Raw genomic sequence first — 22,694 nt, 5'->3', positions numbered from 1 at the left:
GGGTTTTTTATGTTGGGTGTATGGCTTTTGGAACAAACACCAGTATTGAATATAAAAAGGTTCTGCTAGCTGGGACGTGCTGCCATTGAAAGTATGTAATTCTCTAAATTTACCTGACTATATTCCAAATGTTAAAGTTAGGCAGGTGATAGGAATTTAAACTGTGGTTAATTGTTATCCTTGTGTTGAAGATGTATAAAACATTGTATCAGGAGAGTGAACTTCGCTTGGATCCTCCTGGATCATCTCTCTTCTGAAGATTCACTGAGTGAATAAAGGCTTTTATATTTCCCATTTACAGCTTACATGAGGGTAGTTTTTTTTTAGACAGTCACAACAGTGGAAAGCATTGGCCGATGAAGCGAGAATTATATGGAAAACACACAAAATGCTGGAGTACCTCAGCAGGTCAGGCAGCATCTACGGAAATGAATAAACAGTCAATGATTCGGGCTGAGACTTCATCTCGTCGATTTATTCATTTCCATAGACGATGCCTGACCTGCTTTCCTCCAGCATTTTGTGTGTTTTGCCTTGGATTTCCAGCATCTGTAGATTTTCTTTTGTTTGTGAAATAAGGATTATATTATAGAAACTGACCATCAACCCAATCAGAAATCAACACTTGTTTCCAATGAGGGCGAGTGATAACCTAAACTATTGTCATGTCATTAAAGGACCTCAGATCAAACACTGCAGAAACATTGTAGGTAGTATTTTATAGATGTAAATCAAGACTTTGCCACTGACCTTGATAAAGTCTAAGGGACTAATTCTCATTGCACCTTTCCCTAAAGACCAAACTTCATTGTGGATGTTGCCATTATTAGACTGCTGTTTAAATCTAATATTCAATAGTTACACTGTATATCTGAATGCTTACTTCTCCAAATACAAGGGGCTCTCACGGTAGAAGCATTTATTTTCCGTTTCCATGTGAGTGAGCCTGGTGTAGTCATTCGGGTAGACAAAAGATAGGTAGACCTGCAGGAATATACAAATAACATGGTAAGTACTGTACCAATTCCTGTGATCAGTCCTGAACATGATTTTTATGAATTGCATAATAATACAATATAAAAACATTGTGGGTGTGAAGTTCCAAAAGAGACTGCTTAGGTAAGTTTTTTTAGGTGTCAAAGGTTGAAGAAAGTTTGGGAAGGGTTGGAGAAAATCTCCAGAAAATTGTAATGGAACATTTCTGATTACAGTGGAAGAACATTAGAAAATTCCATTCACTTTTTTTCCCAGATATACAAGTAACTATTTTCATCGTTATAATAAAAGTTTATGCTTTGTTTATTCAGTTTTTCTGCTTCTACATTTCTAAAGCTTCACCTCAACAACAGAAATAACATACTGAAAGAAAATAAATATATATACTGTATAATACTTTGTATGAGCTTGGGATTTTCCAAAGCACATTGACTGTAAGGAAATACTTATTAAGTGCGGCATGGTAAATGGTAACACAATCAACAATGAAATCATTACTAAACATCAGGTTATTTGTACGCATTTGCCGAGTGATGATTCTTGACTGGACAAAAGGGAGATGTCAGTGCCATGTGATAGGTTAAGTCCATCAAGAGCGTAAGATCCTCAACATCAATACTACATCTTAAGCACACAACCTTAATGTCTCAGTAAGGCACTAGAATGGCAGTCAGGATAATGTTCTCACTAAGGCTATGGAATTGATATATCCCATGTTGTTCAGGTTTATCTATGGTAGAGGACTCAAAATTAAGGGGGGAAAACACATACAAACCACCCATAAGGGGTGAGGAAAAAGTAATATATGATATATATATTAATACATTTTATATATTTTTTCTTGGAAAAGAATGATGCATCTGTTCTGCCTCATCACACCAGAAATGTGGGTTTACTCCTGACCTCAGATTTTTCTCTGTGCAGTTCCACATGGGTTTCTTTCGGGAACTCTGGTTTCCTCCCAAAGATGTGTAGATTGATATGATAGCTGTAAGTTGCCCCATGAAAGTGAGTGGTAGAATCTGCAAGGAGTTAAGGAGAATGTGGGGAGAACTTTTTTAATTACATTAATGGGTGGTTGTTGACTGGAATGCATTTAGTAGGATGAAGGACCTATTTCCATAAGTGTGGGGAATGAACAGGAAATTGGGCTTTGGATAAGGATCAGATGAGAAATCTATAATGGGGAAATGATTCAGTTATCTTCATCCTAGCTTGGGAGTGGTGTAATTAGATGCTGTTTGGATGGCTTTCAAAATAGGAAAAAGTAACAGCCTTTGGACTAACATAATGGTTGTGTTGATCACTTAGAATCAAAGTCTGCACTGAAGAGGATTTTTTAAAGCAGCTCATATCACAATACTCCTTGTGCAGTGAAATGGTAATTGAGTATTAACCATTGCAATTAGATATAATTTATTCTACCCATTTTGGCCACTGAACCACTAAAGTGACAGAGAGGGAATAAGAATTGTTTAAAACACTAGAGATTTAAACTTATGAGGAAATGGTGGAATTGTTTTCTTAAGAAATGAGGATAGTTGGGAGAGATCTAATTAAGACTTCAAAAATTATGATAGCATCAATGAAGCCAAGCAGGGAAATATGATGTACATTTAATGAATTAAACATCAGGACATTAGGATGGTGAATATTGAATTGTGAAATCAGTTATGAATGAATGGAATTGAAGCAGAGAGTGTAATTATGCTTAGGGGATAACTCCATGTGCACAGGAACGAGGCAATGGAAGATAGGCTACAACACCATTAGCAAAATGCTGAAGGAACCCAACAGATCAGACAGCATCTATGAAAATGAATAAACAGTTGACGTCTTAGGCTGCGAAGCTTCATCAGGACTGGAATGGAAGAGGGAAGACACCACAGTAAAATGGTGGGAGGAGGGAAGGAGGGGCAAAAGGGGGAGGTGATAGGCAGGTGAGCAGAAGAGTTAAGAGGCCAGAGTGGGGATTAGAAGAAGGATGAGGGAGAGAATCAGAAAGAAAAGAGAAAAAAATATCGGAAAGAGAAATTGTTATTCATGCCATCAGGCTGGAGACTACCTAGATGGAATCAGATGTTATTCCTCCACCTTGAGAGTGGCCTCATTGTGGCAGAAGAGGAGGCCATGAATTGATACGTCAGGATGGGAATGGGGATAGGAATTAAAAAGTTTGGCCACGGGGAAATTCTGCATTTGGGGGATGGAGCAGAAGGGCTCAATGAAGCGGTCCCCTAATTTACGACAGGTGTCACCAATGTAGAGAAGGCCACACCGGGAGCACCATATACAATAGACAAGCACAACTGGTACCATTAACTGAATCTACATAAAAGGACATAGGATTATGGATTGACGAGATGTTTGCTTAAAGTGCAGAGGATCTTGGAGGCCATAGGTTCCTTGATGATTAGAACACAGATATTGCAGCAGAAGAAGGCTATGTGACCTCCACCTCCAGTCTGTTTTGTCAACCAATTTGGTAATAGCTGACTTGAGTGGTATACCCCTTTCCATGTCACGGCCTCTGTTCCTCGGACATTTGAATTGAAGAGATGATTTTAAAGATGCTCCGTAAAGGAGAGGCAGCAAGCAGGTTAGGAGGAATCTCAGAGTTCAATGTGGCCACCAGTAAAGTAAAGGAGATGGAAAGCACAATGGGCCAGAACTAGAGGAAGCAAGAATACAGAGAAGTAACAGGACGTGTGTTAAATGCATTCCTGGACTTACTTTGGAGCTAACTTTGGCAATTCTAATTCTAACCAAAAAAGAAACGATGAAATGAAGTTTTACATAGAGTGAAGCTCAACTCTTTAAATTTTCTTTCTTTGCTGCAAATATCTGGTGCTCACATCTCCACACAAATGTACCAAAACAAAAACACAACAGGGCTACATCTTTCCCTAAAACCACTGCTTACCATGAATTCAGAAATGTGGGATTCAGTTGGTCCTGGTGTGCATATGCGTGTGTGTGTCGAACTTTGAATACGACTCAACTTGCAGTCCACTCACTAACTCAAACTCACTCTTTTTGCTTCTCACCACTCCAATCACAAATGGCTGTCTTTGCTCTGGAGTACCGCAGTGGATGCTGTAAGGATTCAGAACTCCTGGGCCAATTACTTTTAATGAGTCAGCACTACACAGTGCACTGAATTTGAAAAGGTTGTATTAATTATGAGGAATCATTTCTCTTTATTATCGTTGGTAACAGCACACTGCTAGAGGGGGAGCAGTGATAGGTGTAACATGGAGAATGAATTAGTTATGTATTCAATGACAATGGGCACCTTCCCACCGCAGTGATTGCTGCTCCAGGTAGCACTCTGTCACCATTTCAAATAGGATAAAATAAGTACTTCAGGAGAAACTGCTTTGGCAAAAGGGACGTAATACCTCTCTGGGCTATGTGCTTTCAGTGTTCCTGTTTCCACAAAGGGACTCTGTGATGGAATTACTTACAAGTGACACATTTATCTGTGCTTTGACCAGTTTACAGAAAATATACTCAGCAGATTTCACCCGTGTTTTCAATGTGTCCTGAGTATTGTAATGTCTATTGCTTTCATGTTGCTGCAAATATTACCAGCAGAACATCTTTAATTGAAGCAAGCTATTCTCAAACTAAGCAGTGGCATCTGATATGACAGTATAAAAAGGTCCCACAGTATAAAAAAAAGTTCTTAATTGCACACAAACCTTTGCATACTTTTCCATATAAAGTACTGAACCCAGACCTACCATCAGCTATTTACATATAATGGTATCATTACTTATCAATTTGTTGAAAATAGAAGTATAAAATTAAGAAATTATTTACAGAGGTACATTCAGCAATTATACGTACATTTAGGAATAGCTTCTTCCCCTTTGTCATCACATTTCTGAATGGGCCATGAACACTAATCTTCTTTGAAGATGTCCTCAAAACTATACCTACTCGATCCATCTCATACCCTCTCTTTGCCCTCCTGATTTCTCTCTAGGGATATTATTAATCTTTTTATAGAAATTAAAGAATATATTTGATATTGACTCCTAAATTCAATGAATGTTTCCTCCTATTTTTCTTACTGGAGCCTCAACATCTCATCAGTCAAGCTTCCCTAAACTTGTCAGGTTTACCATTCACCCTCACAGGAATATGCTGCTCATTGACACTTGCCATCACACTTTTAAAAGCCTCCCATTTGTCATTCATTCTTTTCCTTACTAACAAGCGTATGCAATCGACCTCTGCTAGGGAATGGGAACGTCGAACTAGACTTCTTTCTAATTCCCTTCAAATTAGCTTGGCTCCAGTTTAGGACCCTGACCTGTGGGAGCCCTATCCTTTATAATCACTATCTTAAAACTAATAGAATTATATTCACTGAAGCCAAAGTGCTCTGTGACTTCCACTTCCACTACATGATCTACCTTGTTCTCTAAGAAGAGGACCAGTATTGGTCATCTATCTATTGACTCAGGAAACTTTCCTGGGCACATTTCATAAATTCCACCCCATCCTTGCCCTTAACACTCTGGGTGGTCCAGTCAATACTGGAGAATTAAAATGACCCACTAAAACAACCCTATTTTTATTTATTTATTGGGATATAGCACGGAGTATGCCCTTCCCGCCCCATCAACCAGCAATCCCTCGATTTAACCCTAGCTTCATCATGGGACAAGTTACAATGACCAATCAACTTACCAACCTGTACGTCTTATAGGCAGCAGCAGGAATTAAACCCAGGTTGCTGGTACTGTAAAGCGTTGTGTAACCACCACGCTACCGTGGCACCCTTCTATTTATTCTGACAACAATAAGCAATTTGCACAGTTTCTCTGATTTCCCCGGAACAGTAAAGCTTGTTGTACTTCAAGAACACCCTTCTTCAGACAAGGAAACAAATCTGTGCATAAAATTCCAGAGCTTCCAGAATCTCTTCCTAGGTGTATTTAGTCTGGCATCCTGTTGTATAATTGTTAAACTATGCACATTAACAGTGACTTGTTCTGAATCACTAGCATCCTGATATCATCTGTACAGTTTTCATAAACCTTAAACCTCTAATAATTCTAATTAATAATTAGAAAATATAACAATGCAATGTTTGGTACATCTGCTGGATGTTATCAATATAATAGTTACATTTTCCACCTTGATTGCATTTTGCCTTTTAAAAATCACATGCATAGAGATAGGAGCTACTTCAGCCATTCAACACACACACAGACGTCTTGCACATGTACACAACCACAGTCTAGAACTTTGTGGCCAAAAATCCCACTCCACCTTTATAATCCTTAATCCTTGTACCTCGCAAAGCTTCATACTCAGCCACTTACCCTTGAGACTGTGTGGCCAGATTCTGCCCTAGCTCCATCAGCAAGACATCACTATAGTGCAGTCAGAGTACAGGAAGGAGAGAGTCTGATAGCATGTTATCAAGACAACAACCTCTCCCTCAACGTCAGCAGAAGAAAAACCTGGTCGTTGACTTCAGGAAGTGGGGTGGAATACATGCCCCTGTATGTATCAATGGTGGTTAGAAGACTACTGAACTTCCTGTAATCTCCCAGGTCTCATTACATGAAGCACCAGTAGCATTATACTGTATACTTTTTAACTTGTGTTACAAATGCATCTTATCATTTGTTACTTTACTAGAGGTAATATTACTTTAGTGTGTGAGTTATGGGTACTGTGCTGTACACTTAGCTCTGGATGAATGTTGTTTCATTTGGCGGTATACATGCGTTTTGTTGAATGACTAAAAACTTGAACTTTATGTATTGAGATACAGTGCGGAATTGGCCCTTTCGGGCCCTTCAGGCTGCAGTATCCAGAGAAAATCAACTCCGTCATGGGGAGGTGCATCTTTACAGATGACATTGAATTGAGCTCTGAACTCCAATACCCCAAGCTGTATTAGCGTCGTGCTAATGGCTACACTACTGTGGCCCCCAACTTGAACTTCAGATTCAAGTTCCAAGGTGTAAATATTACCAACTTAGTTCTGGGCCTGGCACTTGAATACTTCTACTTCTTCAAGTAGCTAAGGGAATTCAGCATGTACCCAATGATGCCCAGCAATGTTTACAGATACACCACAGAAAGCATGCCATCCAGACACATCTTAGTCAGATGTGGCAACTGCTCTGCCCAAGACTACAAGGAATTGCAAATGTGGCCCAGTCTATCACATAAAGTAGCCTCCTCTCCATTGACTCAGACTCTACTTCCCGCAGCCTTGGGAAAACAACTGATATAATCAAGGACCCATCCCACCATGGTCATTCTCTCTTTTTCCCCTCCATTGGGTTGAAGATACAATAACTGAGGGCATTTACCACCAGGCTCAAGGATGGCTTCTAACCCACCATATCAGACTCTTAAATAAATGTCCTTTATTCTAAAGATAAACTCCTGATCTCTCAATCTATCTTGTTTTGTGTCTTGCACTTTATTTATCTATCTGCGGGGTGTATGGGGTGTCAGGGAGGGGTAGCACCTCTGGTGGGGGAACATGTCGTGTCCTTCTCAGGGCGGTTCGTCCACCTTTGGTCCCCACCCGGAACTCAGCTCTCACCTGTGGCTCCCCATAGCTGTTTGCTTGCGACAACGGCCACACCCTGGGCAATGGCTTCTACAAGCTGGCTAATCAGGTGAGGGTAGCCGACGGGTCTCAAACCCTCGGGGAGATAGGGAGATAGCAGCATGTGAAGACAAACTCCCACAGATTGAGCGGACGAGACCAATAGAAGGTCCAACGGTCAAGAAGGCAGTCTCTGCAAGCGTCGTGGAACGTATAGACGCCGATGGATGAACCTTATCTATCGGCACTGTGTTCTCTCTATAACTGTAACATTATATTCTACACACTGTTTTTTTTCCTTCTTTATCACCTCAGTGTTTTTATGTATGAAATGACCTGCCTGGATGACTTGCAAACAAAGCTTTTTAATGTATCTTGGTACATGTGACACAATCAACCTTGGGAATCAATCAGGCTGGATGTAGAGCACATAAGGGTATGCTTCCAACAGCACCATGCATGAAAAATAGCAGCCAGCCAAGTTAAGCTGGAATACAAGATAACTTGTAATAAACAGCAGAAACAGCATGCAGTAGACAGGTCTGAGTTGATCTCCACAGGCCATGGGTCAGATCAAAGCTTTGCATTCCTGAGTTCTACAGGCAAGGTGAAAGTGACTCCACATTACCCACCATGGCATCAGCGATCTTTGGTGAAAATGAATTCAATGGACATCAAGTGGAAAACAGTCCAATGTCTGGGGTCATATTTTGCTCAGAGGAAGTCGGTTATTGTTCTTGGAGGTCAACCATGCCATCCCTAAGACATCACTGTGGGAATTCCTTGGGCCATCATCCTAGGCCCAGTCATCTTCAGTTGCTTCATCAGTGACTCTTCCTTCCATCAATAAAGCAGAAGAGGACATGTTCATGGACGAGAGGGTGTACAGGAGCGAGAGATGTCACAGCAACGTTAGTAAGACCAAAGAACTGATAGTGCACTTCAGAAAGAGTAAGACAAGAGAACACACGCCAGTCCTCAGAGAGAGATCAGAAGAGGAAGAGTGAACAATTTCAAGTTCTTAGGTGTTAACATCTCTCAGGATCCATCCTGGGCCCAACACATCAATGCAGCTACAACAAAGGCACAACTGTGTCTATCTTTCATTAGAAGTTTGAGGAGATTTGGTATGTCAACAAAGACTCTCAAAAACTTCTACAAATATGTTGGGGAGAGCATTCTACTGGCTGCATCACTGTCTGACATGGGTGGGCGGGGGGGAGGCTACTGCATAGAATCGAAATAAGTTGCAGAGGGGTGTAAATTTAGTCAGCTCCATCATGGGCACTAACTTCCATTGTATCCAGGACACCTTCAAGGAGTGATGTCTCGAAAAAGCAGCATCCATTATTAAGGACCCCCATCACCCAGGACATGCCCTGCTTTCATTGCGACCATCAGGAAGAAGGTACAGGAGCCTGAAGGTACACACTTGATGATTCCGGAACAGCTTCTTCCCCTCTGACATTTGATTTCTGAATGACATTGAACCCATGAACACTACCTCATTACTTTTTTCAGTACCTCACTACTGAAGCAGTCCATGTTTGCACGCAGAAAGATCTGGACAACGTTCAGGCACAGTCAGATAAGCAGCAAAAAGCCTTCCTAATACAAAAATGTCGGGCTTTACTCACCTACTGCAAGGGAGTGTCTAACCATTCACCCTTTGCATTCAAGGAGATTGTCATCACAAAATCCTTCACTTTCACCATCCTGCGGTCAGTAACTGAACTGGATCAGCCATATAAATATTGTGGAAACAAGAGCAGGTCAGAGGCTGGATATTATGTGTTATGTACCTCACATAAAGTCTTCACACTGTCTGCATGGCACAAGCCGGGGGTAGGATACAATACTTTCCATTTGACTGGATAAGTGAGTTTCCAAAGAAACTCAACACCATCCATGAAAAAGCAGCCATTTGACTGGCACCCTGCCCATTGCCCTGCATGTTAAGTCCCTTCACCAGGTTAATTGATTATTATAATTTACTTCCCAATGAAAGTTAAAAGAACAAAGGGGAATTAATGGACATATTCTTGTGAGAACAAGTTACAGGGCTACAGGGGAACTACATAGGGGAGTAAGACCAATGGGATTACTGCTCTGGGACATGTCCTGGACCTGAAGGTCTGAATGATCTCCTTCAATGCCATGATAAGATTTGACAGAATAATAGCTGTGCAATGGAATTCAATCCTCAAAACACCAAGAATAATCCAAAAATTACTGCTCATAACAACAAAATTTGACTTATCCTGACTCTGTAAGCCAATTTTGTGATTCCTTGCCTGAATGGAAATGTCACTATTATTACAAAACTAAATTTCTCTGGTTTCTCCTGAATGACAATTGATAGTGGATTACTACATTCATGTAATATTTGAGTTGAGTTAAGGATGCTTCCTTTAAGCAAAAACTGATCAGTTGCCAATAGATCTGAATTTACTTCATAGTTTTTTTAGAAGCCTGTTTAAAGTTGGTAAGAGTTCTGTCAGAATTAATGAGAAAAGGCCAAGCACCCAGCTGCTCAAGATATTAGATGGTTCTAAAAAGCCTTGAAGGGATTGCTAACCTTTGGTTAATGATGCTGGGGTTATTTCAAGACAGAAACCCAGATCTTACTGCTGACTGACATTCCGCGTGACACAAGGCTCATTAACTTGAACATACTTGGATCAATAGCTGGGTTAGGCAAGAACATGGATGAATTAGATTGGGCCCCTTGCACAGAAGTGGAGCACAGGTGACCACTTCAATAGCAGTCAAAGACAGAAAGGCTCTAGAGTTGCACTCAATGGCACGGGCACCCATTAGCCCCATCAAAACAAAGTCATATTTCTCTGATAATGAAACTTCCAGGTGCCACTGGTTGGTATAGACTCAGCATTGCTTCAGAACTGTGGCTTGTGAATTTTTGTGGTCAAAAATATTCCTCTTCACAGATGTCAAAATAAATTGTTTGATTCATTTATATATCACAGCCACAGCAATAAATAAAGCTGTTCATTTATTGTGGTGATCAAGGCATTCCAGCATGAACTGAACGTTTTACCCTCTACATGGTTGGATTACTTCTCTCTCCTTTCCCCTCCCTCTCTCATTCTCTCTTCGGCAGTCCCACACGATTGAGGAAATCTTGCTTCTAGCCCATTTCTGTGGATTCGGAGATGACTGATGAGTCCAGTGTGTGACCTGCAAACCTTGCCATAGGTCCGCACAGTGGCAGCAGTTTGTACCACCTACACCATGGACTGCTGCAAATCACCAAGATCCCTTAGACAACATCTTCCAAACCCCATGACCTCTGCCAGTTAGAAGTACGAGGGCAGCAAAAGCATTGGGATATATAGACTACACCATATATTTGCCCTCCAAGCCACACACCATCCTGCCTTGGAAATATATCACTGCTCCTTCACCATCATCAAGGTCAAAACAGTGAAACTCCATCTATAACAGTATTGTGGGTGTATCCACACCTCAAGGACTGCAGCAGTTTCAGAAGGCGACTCATCTTCATGTTCTCAATGACAATTAGGGATGGGCAATTAAGTACTGGCACAAATTGCAATGCCCACATCCCCTGAATGAAAAAGAAAGGTAGGACTGGTGCTGGCTGACAAGATAGGAGAATAAATATCTTGGGAGATGGTGTGCTCCTTCTGTTGTTTACGCTGAACTTCTGGTTCTCTTGACCTGTGGATTCCAACAGCCCATTTTGAGGAGATGCATGCTCAGTCATTGGGGATGTTACACTTTTCCAAGGAAACACATTTGAATTCCTTAACAGAACTTGACAAGGAATGCCTTGCTTCTCCAGTCCAGTGTCAGACATAAAACACACTCAAAGATGCACATGCACACACAGTCACAGTGAATTCAGCTACACATTTTCATCAAAACAGATCCTCATCGGCTTGAAATGAAACAGCAAACTAGTTAAAAGTGAGGCACTCACCAAGGAGTATTGCCACAGCCGAAAGAGTGCAGATTTGCTTTCTTATGAGCTATAATATATGAAGTGGATATGCACGCACTAGGTCAAGGGTCCATAACTAATAGTTTCATAAAATAACATCAAACTCTTGAACTCCTTCCAGGTTTCCTTCATGGGTAAATGCAAATTATAAAATTGTGATTTATTTCAAGAACAGCACCTTCCTGTAACATCAAATCAATGATCTCTGCCATCTGTTTAGGCTTTTATAATGAGAACCAGGAAAATATCAGACTGAGGAACAAGATTGGTCTAATTTGTTTCTTTTTTCCTGGCTTTGCCAAATATTTCTGGCACACCACTTTCTGTGAGGAAAAGGTTGAACAACTAAATTTATTTAAATTTTGCACTTTTATTCAGAACCCCTACTGCTCCAGGCTCGCATGATACAACCAAGCTTCTGAAGATTATCACACTGTGACATTTGAAAGAACAGAATGCTCTTAAATACAAGTTACATTGATCTGCTGTGAAAGTCACCTCAGATAAAACTCCAAGGAGCATCGTTATTTGTTTTGATGTGTTTATTAAGAACAGCATGTAAAAATTACCCTAATTGACATAAGTGGCTCCTTTTTATGAGATACTTCTAGTAATACAGCACAGAAACAGACCCTTCATCCCACCTCATCCATGCTGACTAAAATGCCCATCTAAGCTCATTATTAGCCTATAGACCCCTAAATGTTCACTGTCCAATTAGTTGCCCAAATGTCTATTAAATGTTGTTTCTGTACTTGCCTTAGTCACTTCATCCAGCAGCTTATTCCATACACGAACCACCCTCGGTATGAAATAGTGGTCCCAAGGTAGCTTTTAAATCTGACCCTTCTCATCTCAAACCTCTGCCTCGAGTTTTTGATCCCTTTTCCCCAGGAAAAAGATTGTAAACATTCACCCTATCCATGCTCCTCATGATTTTATACATTTCTACAAGGTTACCCTTTTGCCTCCTAAGCTTCAAGGAATATAGTCCTAGCATGCTTAATCTCTTAATGACTCAAGCCCCCCTCCCCAAGGCCCAACAACATTCTTGTAAATTTTCTTTGCAGTTTAATGACATCTTTCATATATTAGGGTGAACAATAAAATTGGACAGTGCGATTTCACCAATATTTTCTGCATATGCAATATAACACCCCAGCTCCTATATTCAATGTCCTGACTGATGCTAAAGTCCACATGAAAAGAATTACTCTATCTTCACATCATAAGACATTGACTTAAAATCACTATCACTTTGTGCTAGCATCTAATTCTGAAATTTGAGATCAGTGGACTAATGAAAATGCTGCTTTCTGTAGAAAAATAAGGTTATCACTGATATGATTCAAACTGAATAATTCTTTACTGTTGGATTCATTGTCTTTTTGATTGCTGGCAAAGTTTCAAAGTCCATTTATTATCAAAGAATGTATAAATTATACAAACTTGAGATTTGTTTGGTTACAGGCAGCCACAAAGCAAGAAACCTCAAAGAACCCAATTAAAAAAAAATAAAGACCAATACCTGATGCGCAGAGAGAGGAAAAACACACAAATTATGCAAACAATAGAAGCGAGCAAGAATACACCCAACCAAAATGAGCCTGAGATCCAAACGCCTGGAGTAGGCCCAAAGCCCTGGCATCAGTCTATCGTATTAGTGGGCATGGATCGCAGCAGCTGAGGCAGACTTCATAGCTTCAGAGCCATGGAGAGAGGAGTGAACATCGCGGGAGAGCAAGCACAATTGGCTCTCACCTCTGACCCTGTCTATCAGGGCCGGTGTTTAAATTGTCCAAGCAGCATATTGTATTTCGCGCTAGGACGCAGACACTGCTGCAGCGGGAGGCTCCTGGCCCAGACCATGCTTCCCAGCAACTCACTCTGGGCCCAGATTTTGCTGCCCAGCCTGAAGCTGCTCTTGATTTCACACCCGGATCTGTGTATGGACATTGAAACTCCTCTGCTTAAACTTCTCCTCACCGAATGGCTCGCTCCATCAACTTATCAGCACAGTTCATCCCTCGAACTCACTTCGCCTTTGCTCGCCTTTTCATTGTTTGCGGTAATAATTTACCACAATTTACTTCTGAATAGGTATTACTAGTAATGCTTTTTGTTGAATTTCTTAGCTTTTGAACTACCAGTGAGCTGTTGCACATGTTCTGTAGCACCATCTTTTTTGGTAATTCAAATTTTTATTATTATTTATTCTTATTTTACAAAGCAGCACAGCATGTCACAGAGCAGACAGAGTACAGCATATTTAGACAGCCATCCCATGACAGAAAAACAAGTAAAACTTACAAACAGAAAGAAGTTCTAATTTAAGTTCAAATTAACATCCAACCAAAATTGATCCCACGCGTCTTGCACTTTTCCCTCACTGTTAATTCTTCCCAACATGTGTTCATATGATGAAATCTTAATCATTTCCTCAGTCCATTCCTTCACAGTGGGACATCTGGGTTTTTTCCAGTTTTGCAATATAATTCTTGCAGCTGTGATGAGACCCACCTTTAAAACAGTGAACTTGTCATTGTTTACATTAGGTATCATTGTCCTATCACCCAGGAGACAAAGCTGTGGGCACAAGGGCAGTGTGGAACCCGACCAACAAATCAAGAACTTTACACCAAAATGGACGAACCATGGAACACTCCCAAATCATGTGAAAATATGTGCCCACCTCATTTTTACATTTCCAGCATAAATTACTATCAACAATCCCCAATTTGTAGAGTCTAGTTGGTGTCCAATAATATCTGTGTACTATCTTATATTGAATAAATTTCCCTCTCGCTTCCCTAATATGTCTACCCACATTTGATAAAATATTTGACCACTCATTATCTTCAATATCACTTCCAAGATCCTTCTGCCATACCACTTTGAGATTGTTACACGATTCACCCACAGAATGCTTGAACATTTTATAAAACACTGATACTTTATGAACTTCCAGTGGTAATGTAAAGTATTCAGTTAAAGGGTTACTTTGTGGGTCATCGTTCTTGAATATGCTACTAACGCAATGTCTTATTTGCAAATACTTCCAAAAATTCCCTTTACCTACAAGGTTATATTTCCTCTGCAAATCCACATATGACATAAAAAATCCCATTCTCATAGAGATCACCTACTGTATTTACACCTTTAATCTTCCGTTCTTTCCAGTACACCATTCTTTTCCCAATGCGTATCTCAGGGTTATTCCAGAGCGAGGAGTATAACTGGTTTAAATGTGACATTCTACAAGCTTTATAAATTGTACTCCACACACTCCTTGAGTGAGATAGTATAGGATTTAGGTAGCACCATCTTAAAGTGGAAGCAAAATTGAGTTGTCCTACTGTCTTCTTAATGATGTTTAATGAATGAAAGAGTTAAGGAGATTGCTGTTAGTTTAGTAAATTTACAGGAGTTGTAATTGAGTAGGTATTTAAGGAAAGTATTAAAATAGAAAGTTACAAAAGGTTAAGGGCTTAACTGTAGTTTGAAATTTTTGACCACTGGCAGCACAGTATAACTTTACACAACAATAAGGTAATGGAAGGAATTAATGGTTCGTGTCCTTTTCATGTCAGCGGCCAATCTCAAAGTACATTATAACTGATCTCTTACTTTGTAAAGTGCTCTGTTATAATGCCAGCAAACATATTAATAATTTGAGCATAACGATGTCTCACAAACTGTTTATTTAGTCACAGAGAGAAGCAACTACTTCAGCCCATTATATCCAAGCCAACCATCAAGCACCCATTCACATGAATCCTACCCTTACATTTCATTCTTTCCACATTTCTATCAATTACCTCCAGATACTAACACTCATGTACATTTGTACATTTGAAGAACAGTGTTTTACAATGTTCAATTAATCTGCCAATCCAATTCTATGGGATGGAGGAGGAAACTGAGGTACTTGGAGTAGTGTGTATATTTCTAGTCACCACACTGTTAGAAGGATGTAGCAGCAATAGAGAGAGTCCAGAGGAGATTCACCAGGATGTTGTCTGGGATGGAGTGCTGTGGCTCTAAGGAGAGCTTGGACAAACTGGGTTAATTTTCACTGTAATGTAAGAGACTGGAGGGGTGATCTGATAGAGGTTTATAAAATTATAAGGTACAATAGAGAGTCAGAGTAGGGAATTCCAGAACTTCTAGAACAGCTTTAAGGTGAGAGGGAGCTTTTCTGTTTGGAGGGTAGTGGTTATTTGAAATGAGCTGCAGAAGAGGCATATACAATTGCAGCATTAAAAAGGCATTTGGATAGCTACTGGGACAGGAAAGGCAAAGATACTAGTGTAAGCAAATCTGATGAGTGTAAACGGACATCACAGTCGGCATTGACAAATGGGACTGAAGGGCCAGTTTCTAAGCAGCATCATTCTATGATCCTATGATTTGACCGGGAGAAACTCACCCAATTATGGGGAGAATGTCCAAACCACACACCCAGCACTAGGGGGTCAGGATCGAACATGGATCACGGGAAGTGTGAGGCAGCAGCTCCACTGTGCTGCCTGTTGGCCACTGTTTTAAGGGAGGGAAATAAATAAATCACAGCATCGGGCAAACTTTTTGCTCAATGAGCACACTATCACATTCAGAAGACAGAAATAATCTTACATAGAAACATAGAAAACCTACAGCACAATACAAGGCTTTCGGCCCACAAAGTTGTGCTGAACATGTCCCTACCTTAGAAATTACTAGGGTTACCCATAGCCCTCTATTTTTGTAAGCTCCATGTACCTATCCAAAAGTCTCTTAAAAGACCCTATCGTATCCGCCTCCACCACAATCGCCGGCAGCCCATTCCACACCCTCACCACTCTCTGAGTAAAAAAACTTACCCCTGACATCTCCTCTGTACCTACTACCAAGCACCTTAAACCTGTGCCCTCTTGTGGCAGCCATTTCAGCCCTGGGAAAAAGCCTCTGACTATCCACATGATCAATGCCTTTCATCATCTTATACACCTTGATCAGGTCACCTCTCATCCTCCGTCGCTCCAAGGAGAAAAGGCCGAGTTCACTTAACTTATAAGGCATGCTCCCCAATCCAGGCAACATCCTTCCTATGGTTTCCACATCCTTCCTGTAGTGAGGCGACCAGAAATGAGCACAGTACTCCAAGTGGGGTCTGACCAGGGTCCTATATAGCTGTAACATTACCTCTCGGCTCCTAAATCCAATTCCATGATTGATGAAGGCCAATACACCGTATGCCTTCTTAACCACAGAGTCACCCTGCGCAGCTGCTTTGAGTGTCCTATGGACTCGGACCCCAAGATCACTCTCATCCTCCACATGGCCAAAAGTCTTACCATTAATACTATATTCTGCCATCATATTTGACCTACCAAAATGAACCACTTCACACTTATCCGGGTTGAACTCCATCTGCCACTTCTACCCTATCGATGTCCTGCTGTAACCTCTGACAGTTCTCCACACTATCCACAACACCCCCAACCTTTGTGTCATCAGCAAACTTACTAACCCATCCCTCCACTTCTTCATCCAGGTCACTTACAAAAATGACTAAGAGTGAGGGTCCCAGAACAGATCACTGAGGCACACCACTGGTCACCGACCTCCATGCAGAATACGACCCGTCTACAACCACTCTTTGCCTTCTGTGGGCAAGCCAGTTCTGGATCCACAAAGCAATATTCCCTTGGATCCCATGCCTCCTTACTTTCTCAATAAGCCTTGCATGGGCTACCTTATTAAATGCCTTGCTGAAATCCATATACACTACATCTACTGCTCTTCCTTCATCAATGTGTTTAGACACATCCACAAAAAAATTCAATCAGGCTCGTAAGGCACGACCTGCCCTTGATAAAGCCATGCTACTATTCCTAATCATATTATACCTCTCCAAATGTTCATAAATCCTGCCTCTTAGGATCTTCTCCATCAACTTACCAACCACTGAAGTAAAACTCACTGGTCTATAATCTCTACTCCCTTTCCTGAATAAGGGAACAACATCCGCAACCCTCCAATCCTCTGGAACCTCTTCCGTCCTCATTGATGATGTAAAGATCATCACCAAAGGCTCAGCAATCTCCTCCCTTGCCCCCCCCGCCCCCCGCACAGTAGCCTGGGGTACATCTCATCCGGTCCTGCAACTTATCCAACTTGATGCTTTCCAAAAGCTCCAGCACATCCTATTTCTTAGTATCTATATGCTCAAGCTTTTCAGTCCGCTGCAAGTCATCACTACAATCACTAAGATCCTTTTCCATAGTGAATACTGAAGTAAAGTATTCATTAATTACCTCTGCTGTTTCCTCCAGTTTCATACACACTTTCCCACTGTCACACTTGATAGGTCCTATTCTTCACGTCTTATCCTCTTGCTCTTCACATACTTGTAGAATGCCTTGTGGTGTTCCTTAACCCTGCCCACCAAGGCCTTCTCATGGCCCCTTCTGGCTCTCCTAATTTCCTTCTTAAGCTCCTTCCTGTTAGCCTTATAATCTTCTTGATCTCTAACATTACCTAGCTCCCTGAACCTTTTGTAAGCTTTTCTTTTCTTCTTGACTAGATTTACTACAGCCTTTGTACACCACGGTTCTTGTACCCTACCATAACTTCCCTGTCCCATTGGAACGTACCTAAGCAGAACTCCACACAAATATCCCCTGAACATTTACCACATTTCTTCTGTACCTTTCCCTGAGAACATCTGTTCCCAATTTAAGCTTCCAAGTTCCTGCCTGATAGCCTCATAATTCCCCTTACTCCAATTAAACACTTTTCTTACTTGTCTGTTCCTATCTCTCTCCAATGTTATTGTAAAGGAGATAGAATTATGATCATTATTTCCAAAATGCTCTGCCACTGAGAGATCTGACACCTGACCAGGTTCACTTCCCAATACCAAATCAAGTACAGTCTCTCCTCTTGTAGGCTTATCTACAACGTTTGTACATATCGTGTCAAGAAAGCTTCCTGAACACACCTAACAAACTCCACCCCATCTAAACCCCTGCTCTAGCGAGATGCCAATCGATATTTGGGAAATTAAAATCTCCCACCACGACAACTCTGTTATTATTATACCTTTCCAGGATCTATTTCCTTATCTGCTCCTTGATACCCCTGTTACTATTGGGCGGCCTATAAAAAACACCCAGTAGAGTTATTGACACCTTCCTGTTCCTAACCTCCACCCACAGAGACTCCGTAGACAATCCCTCTTTCCACTTAGATTAGGAGAGATAAATACGAGAGGACATGGCTTTAGGAAGGTTTAGGAGGAACACTGGGGGAACTTCTTCACTCAGAGAGTGGTAGCAGTGTGGAACAAGCTACCATCTGACGTGGTAAGTGCATGCTCACTCTTAAGTTTTAAGAATAAATTGGATAGATACATGGATATGAAAGGTCTGGAGGGTTATGAACTGGGTGCAGGTCAATGGATTAGCGGAATAAAGTTTCGGCACAAACTAGAAGGGCCGAATGGCCTGTTTTCTGAGCTGTTGTGTTCTATGGTTCTATGGTCCACCTTTTCTGCAGCCGTGACACTATCTCTGATCAACAGTGCCATATCCCCACCTCTTTTGCCTCCCTCCCGGTCCTTTCTGAAACATCTAAAACCCAGCACTTGAAGTAACCATTCCTGTCCCTGAGTCATCCAAGTCTCTGTAATGGCCACCACATCATAGCTCCAAGTACTGATCCATGCTCTAAGCTCATCTGCTTTGTTCACAATACTCCTTGCATTAAAATGGACACATCTCAAACCGTCAGTCTGAGCGCGTCCCTTCTCTATCATCTGCCTATCCTCCCTAACAAACCGTCTCCAAGCTTTCTCTATTTGTGAGCCAACCTCCTCTTTCCCAGTCTCTTCAGTTCGGTTCCCACCCCCCAACAATTCCAGTTTAAACTCTCCCCAGTAGCCTTAGCAAACCTCCCCGCCAGGATATTGGTCCCCCCGGGATTCAAGTGCAACCCGTCCTTTTTATACAGGTCACACCTGCCCCAAAAGAGGTCCCAATGATCCAGAAATCTGAATCCCTGCCCCCTGCTCCGATCCCTTAGCCAAGCATTTATCCTCCACCTCATTCTATTCCTATACTCACTGTCACGTGGCACAGGCAGTAATCCTGAGATTACTACCTTTGCGGTCCTGTTTCTCAACTTCCTTCCTAACTCCCTGTAGTCTGTTTTCAGGACCTTTTCCCTTTTCCTACCTATGTCATTGGTACCAATATGTACCACGACAACTGGCTGTTCTCCTTCCCACTGTAGGATATCTTGGGTATGTTGACAATGTCTCAGAGCTCAGATTTTGGGTGCATACAAAGGCAAACATCATGTAACTTGAGGTTTGACATTGGAGTGATTTTAGTTCTGGAGTGGAAGTGACAGAGTTGAACAGTGTATCTCATGAATTAGCTGCATCCCAGTGGAGAGATCCTTTATTTTGGAGGAAAATTGCATTATCTTAATGTATATATATATATATTTATGAACATAGAATGCTGCAGCACAATTTGGGTCCTCCAGCCCATGATGTTGTGCCGAGCTATATAAATGTACTCCACTATCAATCTAACTCTTCACTCCTAAACAGCCCATAACTCTCCAATTTTCTTGCGTACACATGTCTATCTAAGTGTCTCTTAAAAGTCCCTATTTTATCAGCCTCTACCACCACCCCCAGCAGCATGTTCTAGGCACCCACCACTCTGTTTAAAAAAAATGCCCTGACATCTCCTTTAAACTTTCCTCCACTCACCTCAAGCACAAGGCATCTGGTATTAGCCACTGCTACCCCAGGAGAAAAGTTCTGGCTGTCCATTCTATCTATGCCTCTCATAATCTTGTACACCTCTATCAAGCTGCTTCTCATCTGTCACTCCAAAGAGAAAAGCCCCAGCTGGCTTAACCTTTTCTCATAAAATACACTCTCTCATCCAGGCAGCATCCCAGTAAATTTCCTCTGAACCCTCTCTAAAGCTTCCACATCCTTCCTACAATGAGGCAACCAGGACTCAACACAGTACTGAACATAGTAAAACATGAAATAACCAGAGCTTTACAGAGCTGCAGCATAACTTCACAGCTCTTTAACTCAATCCCCCGACTAATGAAGGGCAGCCTTCTTAACCACCCTATCAGCTTGCATGACAACTTTGAAGAATCTGAGGACCTGGACCCCTAGATCCCTTTATTCCCCCACTTTGCTAAGAATCCTGCCATTGATCTTAAAGTTCAGTTTTCATGAAGTATATCACTGAACAAATTTCCAGGGTAGACTCCATCTGTCACTTCTCCACCCATCCCTGCATTCTATCTATATCCTGTTGTCACCTACCCCATCCATGCCTTCATGTCATCTGCAAACTCACTAACCCACCCTTCCACATTGAGAAGCACCTTATCCATTCATCCATGGAGAAACTAAAAGAGAGTGAATGTTCTTGTGAAATATGGTAGATAATGTTAACTCAGCTTCAATGTCTAGAGTCATTAATTTTGTTTCTCTCCCCGATCTGCTAAGTACATCCAGCATTTTCTGCTTCCGTTATGGCATGTACTGAGTGTGTGAATATACCATGAAGAACCATCTTATTTCAATGTTGTTGTTCACCATCAGTAACACATTTTGGCCAAAAGCTCAATCCTTGTTTTTTGCCTTGCTGAACAACATTATTGAAGAGCCTACAGCTGCAGCAGTGCCCAAGCACTGGGCCATTGTCTTTTATCACTCAGTGCCCTGTCTAATCCATGATGAGAAGAGATGGGATCCATATCCTGTCTGCCCCTCCCCCACACAAAAAAAAATGAGAAAGAATGGGCAAAAAACACAGAATATAAACCCACCCCCCCCCACCACCCCATGTGTTGTACCCAAGGCAACTGGAACAAGGCGGCTGTTCCAAGGCGCCCAAGGTGACTGGAAAGAGGAAGCTTTCAAGTTGGTTATTAACAAGGCCCACAAGCACTATCAACATTGTTACGTCTCATGCAGAATGCTGTTTGGATCCTGTCTGACCTAATCAGGTTACCTTCATCCCCCAATACTTAACTGATAGGCTTCATCAAAGTATATAGCTGAGGTGGCCTTTAAATGCTGCATCAACATTCCACAGCTCTCACAGATATTGATCTTTGTCAATCATCACCTTCAGCAGAGAGCTCAGACTTCAGACAAGTATATAAGTGACTAAAATGATAGATATAGGTAGTGGTTTGCACTTAATGCTCTCCAGCACAACCACTAAATAAAAGCATAGCACATTTCTGTTACTTCCGAGTGAATGAAACCTATTTAAACATGGTAGACAATTTGTAAGAAACTCTCCAAACAATAGGTGTCATTGTTATCCATCAGCAAAATCATAAGCTTGGGAAAGACTCCGAATGATAACGCTATTACTTCTATATCATCATGCTTTGGGAATAGTGTGAAAAAAGGCAAGGATTTGCAGCCTGATTAACAGTTGTAATGCAGTTTCAAGATGCCATGGTCTTATAAACCTAAAGATTTAAATCTTGCTTTGTAAATTCCCAAAAAGAAAAGTATAAGCTAAACTGGATAGAGATTATCTGGGGGACAAATCCATTTTGAGGATTAGTAATCACAGGGATGTGAGGAAGATGGACACAACATACCTGTGGAGCAATGGGGCAGGACGTGAAGAAACCAGACATCTACTGAGCATAAAGGTAGGAAGAAGGGCATGAAAACCAGAGGAAAGTGAAAGGAGCCAAAGGAATATTTAAATAGAGGTTAAAGGGATCATCTGACAAAGAACGCTCGGTAAATGCACTCCCTACACACACCACAAACATTGTCTTGTCATTTATTCTGCTGTCGTTGCACTGTGTGTGCGTACTTCAATGTCTTCCCCCTGGTATATTCTTATAATAGATCCTAAACCGAGCTGATGTGGTCGGTTGGCTTCAAGTTGCCTTTCGCACCATACACGGCGGGATATTCGATTTCTTTAGTAATGGGGATGTGTAGATGTGTATATATTGTTCATATACTGTATTTAAGGTAGATACTTCTGTTTATTTTGTAATATGATTGCAATTATATTGTGGAGGTGAATCATATTCTAATTCATGTGTATTCTTAAGTTAACT

At 41.3% G+C, this 22,694-nt stretch overlaps 1 protein-coding gene across 1 annotated transcript in view; it reads right to left on the bottom strand.

Annotated features, from left to right (window-relative positions):
- Nucleotides 1-22,694, bottom strand: part of LOC140205083 (N-acetyl-beta-glucosaminyl-glycoprotein 4-beta-N-acetylgalactosaminyltransferase 1-like) — an 872,662-nt gene that overhangs the window by 89,829 nt on the left and 760,139 nt on the right. Inside the window, exon 12 of the mRNA XM_072272248.1 lies at nucleotides 884-984. Coding sequence (XP_072128349.1) covers nucleotides 884-984 — 101 coding nt within the window. The remainder of the gene's footprint in view (nucleotides 1-883; nucleotides 985-22,694) is intronic.

This window comes from Mobula birostris, chromosome 11, assembly GCF_030028105.1.
Source record: "Mobula birostris isolate sMobBir1 chromosome 11, sMobBir1.hap1, whole genome shotgun sequence".
In the NCBI taxonomy this organism is placed as follows: Eukaryota; Metazoa; Chordata; class Chondrichthyes; order Myliobatiformes; family Myliobatidae; genus Mobula; species Mobula birostris.
The sequence above is the reverse complement of the archived record's forward strand: the minus strand, read 5'-3'. Positions and strand labels throughout refer to the sequence as shown.